The 14,609-nt window shown below is 47.6% G+C and overlaps 1 protein-coding gene across 1 annotated transcript in view; it reads right to left on the bottom strand.

Annotated features, from left to right (window-relative positions):
- ANKRD42 (ankyrin repeat domain 42) overlaps positions 1–14,609 on the bottom strand; it is a 22,173-nt gene extending 7,564 nt beyond the window's left edge. Inside the window, exons 1-10 of the mRNA XM_079973842.1 lie at positions 14,466–14,609; positions 12,905–13,071; positions 12,153–12,260; positions 10,315–10,434; positions 8,975–9,110; positions 7,034–7,234; positions 2,447–2,572; positions 1,655–1,760; positions 850–1,019; positions 652–778 (exon numbers count right to left, since the gene is read on the bottom strand). Coding sequence (XP_079829968.1) covers positions 652–778; positions 850–1,019; positions 1,655–1,760; positions 2,447–2,572; positions 7,034–7,234; positions 8,975–9,110; positions 10,315–10,434; positions 12,153–12,260; positions 12,905–13,071; positions 14,466–14,490 — 1,286 coding nt within the window. The 5' untranslated portion in view covers positions 14,491–14,609. The remainder of the gene's footprint in view (positions 1–651; positions 779–849; positions 1,020–1,654; positions 1,761–2,446; positions 2,573–7,033; positions 7,235–8,974; positions 9,111–10,314; positions 10,435–12,152; positions 12,261–12,904; positions 13,072–14,465) is intronic.

The raw sequence follows: 14,609 nt of genomic DNA, 5'->3' as shown, positions 1-14,609 counted from the left end.
TGTGCTCGCTTCCCCGCTACCACCAACCAGTTACTCTCTGGCACAACACTGAGTCCAGTCAGTTGTTAAAAGTATCTGAAGAAGTATCTGAAGAAGTGTGCATGCACACGAAAGCTCATACCAAGAACTAACTTAGTTGGTCTTTAAGGTGCTACTGGAAGGAATTTTTTATTTTGTTTCAAAAAAAAAAAGTTTATTTTACAAACATTAACAAGTTTAGGGTTTCTCAGACAATATTCCTGTCAGTATATTAACTTTAGTTTCTTTACTGGCCTATACCTTCCTAATACCTTCTGACTGATTATCTCAGCTGTTTGACTGACTCCTCTTAACAAATTCTCTCACACCAGACTACCCCAGCCCACCGACTTATCTTCTCTCTCTCTTCTAACTCCAGACTGTCTTCTCAACAACTCTAACTCCCTAAAAAACCTCTGTGCTTAAACCTTATACACAGTTAACTCTGCCCCTTGGGTTCTCATTAGATAATCATTTTATAACTAGTTAACCCTTTCCCTATGAACCCAGTATGATGTCACACACCTAGGAGGGCAAACGCCACAACCTCCTTCCCTCAGCACTGTGAACCCCGAGAGTTTCATGAAAACCAGAGTTTCACGAAAACCACAGGCCGTGTTGCAAAGCTCTTACCTGAGAAGCTGCCTCTCTTTAATCTTGATCTGCCTCTCCTCGGGGGTGATCCCCCCCAGCTGCTTGTAATCGCTGGTGGCGATTTCCAGGAGATTCTTCAGCTCTTCCATTTTCTGATAGGCTCTTTCTGCAAGAGATCACAGAACGTCCTTAGCCCTTTCTTCCCCCTAAACAGAGAGAGGAGGGCCCACAACTCACCACGACTATCTGCTCGGTCCTGTTTCTTGCTATACACGTCGCTCTTGCTGTCGGTGCTCCCTTCCACGCCATGACTTTCAAAGAACCGTGGGTCGTCGACGTCAATCTCCTCATCAGAGTCGTTCCCCATCTTTTGCCTTAGGTACTCCACAGTGGCCAGCTGGGCAAACCTAGGCAGTTCAGATTCCCGTTAGGAGCTCATTGGGGAACGTAAGACAACAACCGGGGTTTCCGCCACCGATGGCAATTTGTGCTGCCTCCAGTTTAGCGGCAGCTCCCACTTAGAATCACAGAATTGCAGTGATGACCCCAGGGGTCATGTGGTCCAGCTCCCTGCAAAGCAGGAATCACAGGTGGCCACCCAAACTCTGTTCAAAAACCTCCAACAAAGGAGAGTTCACCACTTGGAGAACATCCTCCCACCAGAGTCGCGCAGTTAATTGATTGGAGGATTGGAGGATCATAAAGGGTTTAGACCCTTGGTTCTTCTGGCTGCACAGCACAGCCTACACTGGCTGGCAGTGACTCACATAACTTTCCCAGCCTTAGCTCAAGATGCCAGGCATGTCGCGTGCTGACAGCTTCTAGGAGCCACAATTGAGAGCTGAGTGGAGGGTGGGGACCAAAGGTGTACAAGCTCCCCTAGAATATGTCTCCCAGCAGAGCTTTGCAAACTGGATCTTCAATGTGGCAAAGTTAAATCAACCCTGGCGCTTTGGCCCGAACTGAAGCCCAGTGAGATTTAGTCCAGATTAGCCAGGAGAAATCCCAAGAGAATCCCCAGCCAAGTGTTATAAACGGACACCTCTTGGCAACGTCTTTGGGTGTCTCTCCGGCGTCGTTGGGGATGTTGCAGTCCGCTTCCCTGTTGATCAGCCACTCCAGGACATGCAAATGACCTTGTCCAGCAGCTACAGGGTGAAAGAGAAGGAAATAAAACGTCAAAGGCGGCCATTTCCATTGGGTGCAGCCATGTTCGTCTGCGTGGCAGCAAAGCGACAAAGAATGTTGTGGCACTTTGAATTTACTACATCGTAAGCTTTTTAGGGATGCGGGTGGAGCTGTGGGCTAAACCACAGAGCCTAGGGCTTGCCGATCAGAAGGTCGGCGGTTCGAATCCCCACGACGAGGTGAGCTCCCGTTGCTCGGTCCCTGCTCCTGCCAACCTAGCAGTTCAAAAGCATGTCAAAGTGCAAGTAGATAAATAGGTGGGAAGGTAAACAGCGTTTCTGTGCGCTGCTCTGGTTCGCCAGAAGCGACTTAGTCATGCTGGCCACATGACCCAGAAGCTGTACGCCGGCTCCCTCAGCCAATAAAGCAAGGTGAGCACCACAACCCCAGAGTCGGCCATGACTGGACCTAATGGTCAGGGGTCCCCTTTACCTTTAAGCTTTTTGTAGACCACAAGCCCCTGTCACCAGATGCATGAAGCATTCTCCTATACTGGCAAGCATTCAATACACATGGAAGGATGCGAGCCAGTGGGAATAGAGGGAAATTAAATGCAAGAAGGGCAAAAATGCAGCCACTTTGAAAACAGGAGTGAATGATTTCGGTAGGAAGAGAACAGCAATATGAAAACATGACGCTCACTAACCTTTGTGCAAGAGTGTGGATCCCTGATCGTCCCTCTCATTAACAGTGATGATACGGTTTTCCAGCAATGTTCTTAATGTGTCCACGTCCCCTCTGAAAGCAGCATCGTGGCCTGGAAATGCTAAATCTATGCAGAGAGACAACAGAAGGAGCTGTAGTAGCCCTCCGAATAGCAGTTTAAGAGCTCCACTAGGTTGGGAAAAGGAGTTCCAGAAAGCCAAACATTTCAACCGAGAGTGATGGAGCCCGGGCAGTCCATGAAAGGCTGGATTTTCTGATCTGTGCAACTTAGGCAAGTTGATCAGTTTGCACTGGGAAGGTGTGATTTAATCATGCCTCCAAGTTGAATATGGCTTAGAATAGCATCTGAATCAATGGCTGCTAGTCACAACTGCTATATTCTACCTCCATCGTTGGGACCGGGTGGCACTGTGGGTTAAACCACAGAGCCTAGGACTTGCCGATCAGAAGGTCGGCGGTTCGAATCCCCGTGACGGGGTGAGCTCCCGTTGCTCGGTCCCTGCTCCTACCAACCTAGCAGTTCAAAAGCATGTCAAAGTGCCAGTAGATAAATAGGTACTGCTCCAGCGGGAAGGTAAATGGCGTTTCTGTGCGCTGCTCTGGTTCGCCAGAAGCAGCTTAGTCATGCTGGTCACATGACCCGGAAGCTGTACGCCGGCTCCCTCAGCCAATAAAGCAAGATGAGTGCCGCAACCCCAGAGTCGGCCACGACTGGACCTAATAGTGAGGGGTCCCTTTACCTTTACCTTTACCTCCATTGTCAGAGGTAGTGTGCATCTGGATCCCACTTGCCAGAAATCAAAAAGTAGGGAGAGTTCCTGTTGAACTCAGGTCCTGTTTGAAGGCTTTCTTTGGCCCACATTATCAGGTCTTTCTTATGTTCTTAATATTCAATCACCCTCAATGCAAACACAGAGCAGTCTCAGAGGAGACTGTATTGCCACATCCCAGCATGAAACCTTGTTGCATACTTCCTCTTATTTTGCAGAACGTAATCAACAGTTTTCACTTCAATTTATTCTCAATTTGCTAATCACTGGGAGTCACTGAAGGACATTGAAGGCTTGTCCTCCTGTTCAATGGATAAGCAACCCAGCTTGTGTCTTCAAGAGCATCACTCACCCACTTCCAAGTGCATCTTTGCATAAATACTAGAAACATCCTTCTCCTTTAAACTCCTTTCAAGACAAATTCCGAGCCTAGTATTCAAGCTTAGTCCCATGGAATCACAGCATGGCCGAGCTTATGGGAGAGCCTGTCGAGAATCAAGCCCATATCAGGAGAAACTGGCAACTCTCCCAGGCACCCGGCATGATTCCCTGTTGACCTCCCTGGCTGCATTCCCCAGCAAGATCCAGGCTAGGTCGCAATAGGCAATCCTTCTCAGCGTGAGAAGAACACACCCCTCTTTCCTGCCCCCCCTGGGCAGGGGAAAGAGATAGACAGAAACGTATTTACATGCCTTTATTTCTGTCTTTGCAGCATTACAAAAAACATGACTGCTCTCTTCAAGCTCCAGCAGTCCAGTGACAAACACTTCCTGGACAGGAATAAACGGAAGAGCTCATATTACACTCTGAGCTAATTCCGGTGCTTCGCACTGTGAATTGACTGTCCCTCTGATTCACACGGGCAGTCCCAACATTCCCATCATGTTTACTTTTCAAGCTAGCACTTTGCAGCTGCATTGCATCCATATCGTAACAGAGCCTCCTCATCTCCATGGGTAGAAAGGGCCCTTCTTTCCTGCCACCTCTTGCTGAAGCACCCTTAACAAACTACAATTTTCTGATTTGCCTCAGGTGGCAAAATGTCGTGAACCAGCCCTGGGCTGCACTCAGGGCACTTCTGGTTCTTAAGACCAATTGAGGAAGATGATTCATAGCAAGAGCCAACAGTCTCGAGGATCCCTTCTCAGGGCTTTCAGCTAACCCTCTTTTCTCTTCCAAGTGCATGGAAGGAATGGTTGATAAAAATTATTAGCGGAGAGGGCCAAGTTAACGTGTTTAAGAGAAAAAATCATTGTTGATATTTATTAAGGATTAGAAACTTCAAATGGACCTTTTACGTGAAATAGAAGATGAACTTGTGAGACTGAAAAAAGATTGGCTTATAGAAAATAGAATAGTTAATGTGTGGATACTATTTTTAGCTGACAGACAGAGAACCGGAAGCCTTTTTATCCTTTCCCCTTTTTTCTTTTCTTTTCTTTCTCTTTCCCCCCATTTCTTTTCCTTTTTCCTTTCGCCCTCTCTTTGTTCCTGCTCCTTTTTAGATTAGATTTTTAAAGTATTTGTTTTATTTTAGTGTAGTATTTTTTAAAAATACTTTGTATTGGCTATTGTATTGATAAGTACAGTTGTACCTTGGTTGTCGAGCGGAATCCCTTCTGGAAGTCCGTTCGACTTCCAAAAATGTTTAATAACCAAGGCGTGGCTTCTGATTGGCTGCAGAAGCTTCCTGCACACAATCGGAAGCCGGGGAAGCCTTGCCGTACGTTCGGGTTCCAAAGAACGTTTGCAAACCAGAACACCCACTTCTGGGTTTGTGGTGTTCGGGAGCCAAAACATTCGAGTTGCAAGGCGTTTGGGATCCAAGGTACGACTGTATCAATAAAATAGGCCTGAAAATAACACAGTGGTACCTCAGGTTACAGACGCTTCAGGTTACAGACTCCACTAACCCAGAAATAGTACCTCGGGTTAAGAACTTTGCTTCAGGATAAGAACAGAAATCGCTCGGCGACAGCGGGAGGCCCCATTAGCTAAAGTGGTACCTCAGGTTAAGGACAGTTTCAGGTTAAGAACAGACCTCCAGAACGAATTAAGTTCTTAACCCAAGGTACCACTGTAATTTTAAAAACCTCATGGTGGACTGGTGGACTGGGACCAGAAAGAGAGACTTTTCAGTGTCCATTACCAGATTCTGGAATTCTGGCCCTTGCCCCTTCCTTGATGATCTTCCATCATGGTGTAAGACCTTTCTTCTAGGGAGGCCTTCTGTGATTAGTAATTTCAGTGACAGGTTTTTACTGTCGCTATTATACGATATACGATATACGATATCTTTATTGTCATTGTCCCATGCAGAACAATGAAATTGGAAAACGACATAAAACTACATAAAACTACTACAAGACTACATAAAACTACATAACACTTCATAAAAACTACATAAAACATTCAAAAACTCCTAAAAACTCTGAAACTCCATTTTAAAATACACAGGTGGCACAGGTTTTTTAAAATACACAGGTGGACGCAGGTGGCGCTGTGGGTTAAAGCCTCAGCGCCTAGGACTTGCCGATCGAAAGGTCAGCGGTTCGAATCCCTGCGGCGGGGTGCGCTCCCACTGCTCGGTCCCAGCGCCTGCCAACCTAGCAGTTCGAAAGCACCTCCGGGTGCAAGTAGATAAATAGGGACCGCTTACCAGCGGGAAGGTAAACGGCGTTTCCGTGTGCGGCTCTGGCTCGCCAGAGCAGCGATGTCACGCTGGCCACGTGACCCGGAAGTGTCTCCGGACAGCGCTGGCCCCTGGCCTCTTAAGTGAGATGGGCGCACAACCCCAGAGTCTGTCAAGACTGGCCCGTACGGGCAGGGGTACCTTTACCTTTACCTTTATACTTTAGAAACCCCTTATGCTGCGTTTAGACCCAGAATTGCATTTGCGTAGAAACTATTTCTCAGGCGGCTAGTCCTGGCCTTTATAACCCTATACCTTCTCCCAGAAGGCAGAAGCTGAAAGAGATCATTTCCGGGGTGCGCACTATCCTGCGCTATCTCTGCCGCTTTCTTATGGCACCTGGCAGCATAGATTTGATCTAAGGTGGGAAGGGTGCACCCAATTATTCTCTCTGCAGTCTTTACAACCCTGGATAGCATTGTTTTTTCCCTGGCCGTGCAGCTCCCAAACCACACACACAGACCATAAGTGAATACGCTCTCCACAGTGCAATGGTAAAATGCCATCAACAGGTCCTTTGAGAGATTGTTTTTCCGGAGGATTCTCAGAAAATACAACCTCTGCTGTGCTGTCTTATGACCTTACATATAATTATTATGTGTTGGTGCTGACCTTTAAAGCCCTAAACGGCCTCGGTCCAGTATACCTGAAGGAGCGTCTCCACCCCCATCATTCTGCCCGGACGCTGAGGTCCAGCGCCGAGGGCCTTCTGGCGGTTCCCTCATTGCGAGAAGCAAAGCTACAGGGAACCAGGCAGAGGGCCTTCTCGGTAGTGGCCCCCGCCCTGTGGAACGCCCTTCCAGCAGATGTCAAAGCGATAAACAACTACCTGACATTCAGAAGACATCTGAAGGCAGCCCTGTTCAGGGAAGTTTTTAACGTGTGATATTTTACTGTATTTTTGGTTTTTATGGAAGCCACCCAGAGTGGCTGGGGAGGCCCAGCCAGATGGGTGGGGTATAAATAATAAATTATTATATTATTATTATTATCTAAAGTGTGTGTGTGTGTGTTGGCTGCCAGGGATTGAACCTGGGACCTTGTCCATGCAAGGCAAATGCTCCACCACTGAGCTATGGCCCATCCCTCGCAACCAGGTACTCACAGTCCCCCTTTTGCAATTCGCCTTTCTGTTTCTCCAGATCGTTAATGTAGTTGACCATGCTGTCCTTGTAGAACCTCTCTGCCAGGTCTCCTGGGGTGTCCCCGTGGTCGTTTCTGGCTTTCAAGGCATGGAGGAGTGTGGGCATCTTGCTCACCAGGAACTTGAAGCAATGCAAGTGACCCTCCATTGCCGCCAGGTGAACTGTTAGGAAGATTGTTTTGACTGTTAATATGTTTTTACATAAAAAGACTTCTTTTGTACTGCTTTTCTAGGCAGCGAGGCTTCTCAAGGTGCTTTACAAGTTAAAAACTCACAGATTTTTTAAATAAAATGCAGTCAACTAAATAGCAGCGTTAAACGTTCTCTTTAAACACAAACCAAAAAAAAAAACAACCCACCACTGTGACAGTTAAAACTACAATTAGCACTGTTACTCAGTGGAAAGTAGAGTGAAGAACATATTGGTGCAGAGTTCTGCAGATTAGATGCAAAAATGCATTTAACTTTATGTGTAGTTTGTCCCACACACCAGCAAACTAACAATATTCAAACAGAAAATTTCTTCTCCAGCACCTGGATACAATTTATGGGATTTTTCCCAGTGGCAGCAATAACATCCACCTATAAATTGAATGGGGTGTATGGGGTGTTAGAGGAAGGATAGTACCCTGGTGGGGGGGACACATCCCCTTCTGGGGTAGTTTGTCCACCTTTGGTCCCCACCCTGCACTCAGATCTCACCTGTGGCCCCTAGATGCTATCAGCATGCGACAATAACCACACCCCAGGAAACGGCTCTGATTGGCCGGCTAAACCAGGTGAGGGTAGCCGATGGGTCTCAAACACTCGGGGAGTTAGGGGATTCCCCTGCATGCAAAGATAGGCTCTGGTGGGTTGAGTTTACAAGACCAATAGTAGGTTCTACGGTTATGATGCCAGTTTCTGCACAAGCAGAAATGAGGGGCAGGTGATGCTCATCAACCTGGGAAGGGAGTCCATCTAGGAGAAGGAAAACTGATCCTAAACCTCTGCTGCCTTGTGGGGTGGGGTATCTTCAGGAAAAGAAAAGGCTAAGGGTCAAACCCTGCACAAATCCGGAGCCAAGTCCCTAAGACGGTTGGTTAGTGTCAGTGCTTGTAAAAAGCAAAAAAAGGTTCTGACCGCCCTTTGTTGCCTCAGCCTGGTCCTCGGACCCTTGTCAGCATAAAAGAGTCCACGAGAAAAGTATCCTTGCAGAGTACTTTCTGCTTTTATTCTTAAAAGTCTTTCTGCAAAAGTGACTGACCAACTGCACACACATCAACACTACCAGCTTTCACTAAACAACCAACCAACCCCAAAACCAAACTAACATTTCTCACTCTATATACACAACCCGGTGCAGACTCATGCTGACCCAGCTTTTTTAGGCATTAAAGAAACAGCAGCCAATTTTTAACCTTGTATGCCTCCTTCCAGCAACTCCTGCATCCCAGCTGATGCCAAATATCTGGATCTGCTTTCCTTTGGACCACATCAGCAAGGCTGAAATGGGATTCTTGTCATCTGGGCAGCCCATGACCTCCCTACACACTGGCCAGGCTTGTTGCCCCGGGGAGATCACTTCAGTACTGCTAATGCAGCAGTTTGACCACCCCCAGAAGGGCACTCCATTGTCTCTTGAGACTGATGGATGCAAACAACAACAAAATGAATTGTTGTGGGTTGTTGAGAAGAGAAGGAGAAATATTATTACCCAAATGGAATTCTGCTGCACAAGTGGAGGGGCAGCATTGGATATGACCCAAATTTTGCAAAAAGTATACATAGAAACATTGCACTTTCCACCATCACTGACCCAGGTTATTCTCACTATCTGTCTCTCTGTAACAAAGAGATTCCCCTCTTATCATTATTCCCCAGTCCATTACAATGATCATCTCCCTCCCCCCCTTTCTGTACCTGGAAGATTTCCATTGTTGTCCACATCATCTAAAGTAGCTCCCCATCTAAGAAGAAGCTGGACGCAGCCCAGCCGGCCGTGAAAAGCAGCCTTGTGAATTGGCTTCCAATCGTGCCTGTCAGAAACATTGACGTCCTGGTTTCAAAGAGGAAAAGCAGATTTGTTAAATCTCCAGATTTTAAGTTGGGGAAGTGGATGCTGGTAGACCTCAAAGAACTGGGCATGGAAGATGCCACCATTCCCAGAAATGGGAAATTTCAGCCTGACATCTAAGCCTCCGGAGGAAGGCCTGCCCCCAAAATGGGGGTCAGGCCACTGCAGACCCCAAACCATTGAGTTTCCCATAATATTGTAGCAGAGTGGAGCTAGTTACAGCCCATTCCCCCATGAGGTCAGAGCATGAGACCATAAAAGAGTCCTGCTAGATCGGACAAAAAGCCCCCTAAAAAAAGGCTTGCTAGATGTGCCTAAAATTACTATGCAGGCCACTAGCCCTCTTCTCATATTGGCCAACCAAATGCCTTCAGGAAGTCCCAAAGCAAGACGTCCCAATTTCATGCTGCGATGCCCCACACACCCACCCAAAAAAGCGCTTTCTACAAGGCAGCAATCTTAAGTGGCACCCCAAAATGCAGATTTTTGGATGCTGTGCTTGAAAAAGCACTTTTTTCCAAGGGGAAACCACAGCGTGAAATTGTGTGAGATCACAGCATCCAAAATGGCCGCCGTTCTCTTGCAAGAAAAAAATGGGAAGATGGCTTCTTGGAAGACTGTGTCCTGAATTTGACCGTTTAGATGTTGGAGGGTATGTTATTATTAATCACAAAGGAGGGGCAGGATTTTCACCAGGACTGCAAGTTAGATAAAGCAGGCTTAACCCTTTCCTCCTCTTCACCTCCACCTTCCAAGGTCCCAGCAAAAATTTCCAGTAGCACCTTTTAGCCCCAAGACGAGATTATTTTCATTGGGGCCACAGTAGCAGGCAGAACACTTAACTCTTTCCTCTCCTTGAGTGACAATCAGGTCTCCCGTTTGGTGGCTATTAAAATGTTTTAAACAACCATGGCATTTGACATGGCATGTTTAGCATCATGTTGACTTTGGCTCTCTCCCATGAAGACCAACTAGTGGCCTTTGGCCAGTCATGATCTCTCAGCCTAATCTACCTCACAGGGTTGTTTTGAAGATAACTTGGGGGAAAGCATTGACCTTTTCGGGTGCTTTGAGATCCATTTAGAGAAAGGGCATGCTAGAAAGGCATAAATGAGTCAATGGAAATAGAAGCATGCCAATCCTCAGGAGAGGAGCGGGGGAAGGGCAAGGCGAGCGTTTTTCTTACTACTCCGCTCCGCAGAATCGTTTGCAAAGTGTATGACTGCCCGTGGGTCGCTGCCAGATGGGCGGGAGTGCAGCCTCGGTCATCTTGAGTTCCAAGATCTACTCCATGAAGAAGAAGGGACTGTGAATACACAAAGCAAAGTTCCTAGGCTCAAATTTGATCCTGAAACACAAATTCCTTAACCTAAATTATAGCATTTAGTAGAGACACTTTGATGTTATACAGTAGTAACCAAAGAATACCCCTCTTGTGGGCTTCCCATAAGCATCCAATCAGCCACTCTGAGAACGAGTTGCTGGACTAGATGGGCCATTGGCCTGATCCAGCATAAAGTAAAGGTAAAGGGACCCCTGACCATTAGGTCCAGTTGTGGCCAACTCTGGGGTTGCGGTGCTCACCTCACTTTATTGGCCAAGGGAGCCGGCGTCCAGCTTCCGGGTCATGTGGCCAGCATGACTAAGCCGCTTCTGGCGAACCAGAGCAGCGCATGGAAACGCCGTTTACCTTCCCATCGGAGCGGTACCTATTTATCTACTTGCACTTTGATGTGCTTTTGAACTGCTAGGTTGGCAGGAGCAGGGAGTGAGCAACAGGAGCTCACCCCGTCACGGGGATTCGAACTGCTGACCTAGAGCCTAGAGTCCTAGGCTCTGTAGTTTAACCCACAGCGCCACCCACGTCCCTGCCTGATCCAGCATAGTGCTTCTTATTTTCTTATACTTTGTCCATTTTACAACATAAGATAGCAAGATAGGTAGCTGTATATATTTTTCTTTTCTTTTCTTTTTTTGATAATTAATTTTCCAAATTCTGTTCTGTCGCACAGCCTTCCTCTGGGCCCTGACCTGCTCTCTTGGAGCGCTAGCCGCTGTGGAGTAGGCTCAGGTCGGGTCTGGGCTCAGCCACGTGTCCTTGCCCTCCCGGTGCTCTCCTACCTCTTGTCCTCAGTGGCACGGCAAGGTTGGGGCTCTCCTCTTTTTTCTCCTTCCTCTTTCTCTCTCTTCCTTCTCCTCCTCTCCTCCTTCCCCCTGTGTCAGCTCTGGAGCACAGCTGGGCAGTCGGCTGGGTGGCTGGGTGCTCCCACTCCTGGCTCGATTTGGGTCACTGGGGGCAGCGGTTCCCCCAGTCGATGCGGCAGGCGTCCCCGGTTCCCCCTCAGCAGTGGCAGCGGCAGCAGCAGTCTCAGCAGCCTGGAGCCAGCCTGGTAGCACAGTTGGCTCTGGCTGGCTTCAGGAGCTGCTCACTGCCATGGCATCCGCCATTTTGCCTCGCCAGAAGTCCCCATATGAAGTGTCTTGTGCTGCTGAACCAATCACGCACCATTCATTCCCAACTAATAAATCTACAACACTTAAAATATAAATCCGGGGACATTAAATGAAATGTGGGGTCATTCCGGGGACGGATTTTGTCCGGGGACAGATTTGTAAATCCGGGGACTGTCCCCAGGAAACGGGGATGTCTGGTAACCATAGGCTAGGGAGAGTACCAAGGGCCAGATAGACAGACTTGGGGGGCCACATTTGGTCCTGAGATTCCCCACTCCCAATCGAATCCACTTACAAAGCCATCAAATCTAGTGGCCACCACCACATCCTATGGCAGGCAATTCCATTTGTGAATTGTGTGAAGCCATCCTCTCTTTAATCTACCTCGAATCTTCTGCTATCCATCGTCACAGCCTTATATTTTGAGAAAGGGAGATGTGTTTCTCTCTATCCACCCACCCGAGACCAAAACCCCAGAGCTTACAACAATGGCAAATGTGAAACGAGAAGGGGTTTATAAACCCCCTTGTCTGAATCCACCCTAAATCATGAGTGAACAAAGACACTTACCTGCATACAGGCATCCTGACCTTTGATGGCAGCAAGGTGAGCCGCTGTCCAGCCTCTGCCTGTCACCGCCGTCTTATCAGCTCCATTCCAGAGCAGCCACTGAAAGCACTGCAAGGACAACAGATTTGCAACCCTTGTAAGGGATGCTGGGCATTGTAACTATGCAAAGGGCTAAACTACAGTGTCCAGAATTCCTTGAGGAAATAATGTGCTCTGAATGTGCGTTAAAGGGAAGCGGGTGGTGCTGTGGTCTAAACCACTGAGCCTCTTGTGCTTGCCAATCAGAAGGTCGGCCATTCAAATCCCCGTGATGAAGTGAGCGCCCATTGCTCTGTCCCAGCTCCTGCCAACCTAGCAGTTCGAAAGCACGCCAGTGCAAGAAGATAAATAGGTACCGCTGCGGTAAATGGCGTTTCTATGCGCTCTGGTTTCCGCCACAGTGTCCTGTTGTGCCAGAAGCGGTTTAGTCATGCTGGCCACATGACCCAGAAAGCTGTCTGTGGACAAACGCCGGCTCCCTCGGCCTGAAAACGAGATGAGCGCCGCAACCCCATAGTCGCCTTTGACTGGACTTAACCATCCAGGGGTCCTTGACCTTTTACCTTAAAGGCACAATGTGTACACAGACTCAGTCTTTACCCTGGCAAAGCCATAGGTCTCATTGTTGTTTTCTCAGACATTTAGTAGGGTCAATAGAGACTGCATAATGATATCCCTTCTTCCCTTCACAGCAATCTGGGACAATCTCTTACCTCCAAGCTCCCAGAATGGGCCGCCCAATGCAAGGGTGTAAAATTGTAGACCGGATCCACTTCATTAATGCTCGTTCCACATTTCACCATCTCCTGAAGTTGTTCTACGTTCCCAGCTCTGACTGCATCATGAATGCTCTTGAACCTGGGCTTCTTCTTCGGAGCTTCTGGAGAAGAGCAACAGACCCCCTACTCACTAAGTAGCACAGTTGGGGGGGGGGAGACAGTAGAATGGGGCAAAATTCAGCGGCGGCCGTTGTCAAGCCATGACGAATGCCCAACTTTCCTTTGACTCAATCCATCACCAGAATTCATGGAAGTGGTGGTGGTGACTGATATTGATATAGACACTGAGATCCAGCGCCGAGGACCTTCTGGCTATTCCCTCATTGCGAGAAGTGAGGTTACAGGGAACCAGACAGAGGGCCTTCTCGGTAGTGGCGCCCGCCCTGTGGAACGCCCTCCCAGCAGATGTCAAGGAAATAAGCAACTATCTTATTTTTAAAAGACATCTGAAGGCAGCCCTGTTTAGGGAAATTTTTAATATTTAATGCTGTATTGTTTTTAGCACTCGATTGGGAGCTGGGGAAACTCAGCCAGGTGGGCTGGGTATAAATATATTATTATTATTATTATTATTATTATTATTATTATTATTATTATTATTATTTTAAGTAGTAGTAGCAGTAGTCGGACCTACAACTAAGGATATAAAATCATAGCATCATAGAGTTGGAACCCTGAGGGTTATCTATCCCAACCCCCCGCAATGCAGGAATCTCAACTAAAGCATGCATGGCAGACGACCATACAACCTCTGCTTAAAAACCTACAAGGAGGGAGACTCCACCAGCGGAGAGTCCATATCAGTGGTGCGGAATTGCAGTGAAGACGAGAACAGTGTTTTTGTTGTTTCCTGGATTTCTTTCTTCTTTCTAATGCTAGAGAATTTAAAGGAAAGTGTATGTCCCACTGGGATACACTCTGTACATGCTCAAGGCACACATAGTTTCCTGCTGGAAGGCGCAGGTTCTGGAGATCCATTGGCACACTTTGTCCAATAGCCCATTAAAAAAAAAAATCATTATTATTGACTCACATACTTATTTTTTATTTTGTTCATGAATTTCTCCACTGCCCTTCAGCATCTAGGGTCACTTAACAAAGACAATAAGAAAAGTAAGGCGTGGGTCCAGGGTTTGTCCTTCTCAGCACTGAAATTAATGGACACGGCTAACTTCAATGGGCCTCCTCTGAGTAGGAAGAACATTGTATACAACCTACCGTAAGGGAACCAACAAAGCAGTAATTAATAGCAGGGTTTGTTTGTTTTAAAGGGGGGGGGGAGACATAGTGAACCAATCGATCCACAGAGGGAGAAACGCACTCTGAATATGCTCAGAGGAGCTTGACAGAAGGAGGTGGAATTTCTTTTGGAAACCAAAAGGGGGTAGCCCTCTACAGAGTAGGAAAACAGGAGGAGGAGGAGGAGGAGATATTTTGGGGTTGTTGCCCACCCATACCCACACCCCAAAATATAGGAAGACAAGGCAGGTCTCACCCGCTGGGGTATCCTCATCAGGCATGGTGCTTTGTTCAGGGCAGAGCCCCCCAGCCCTGTTATCTCAGCCTCCTTCTTCCTCCTCTTTCTGGCTCCTATGCGGTTGCTGCTGCAGGAGCGTTGCCATGGAGACAGTGTACACTT

This window comes from Podarcis cretensis, assembly GCF_951804945.1.
Source record: "Podarcis cretensis genome assembly, chromosome: 4".
Lineage (NCBI taxonomy): Eukaryota > Metazoa > Chordata > Lepidosauria > Squamata > Lacertidae > Podarcis > Podarcis cretensis.
Note: the sequence above shows the minus strand (reverse complement) of the source record. Positions and strands in the feature narration are given on the sequence as shown.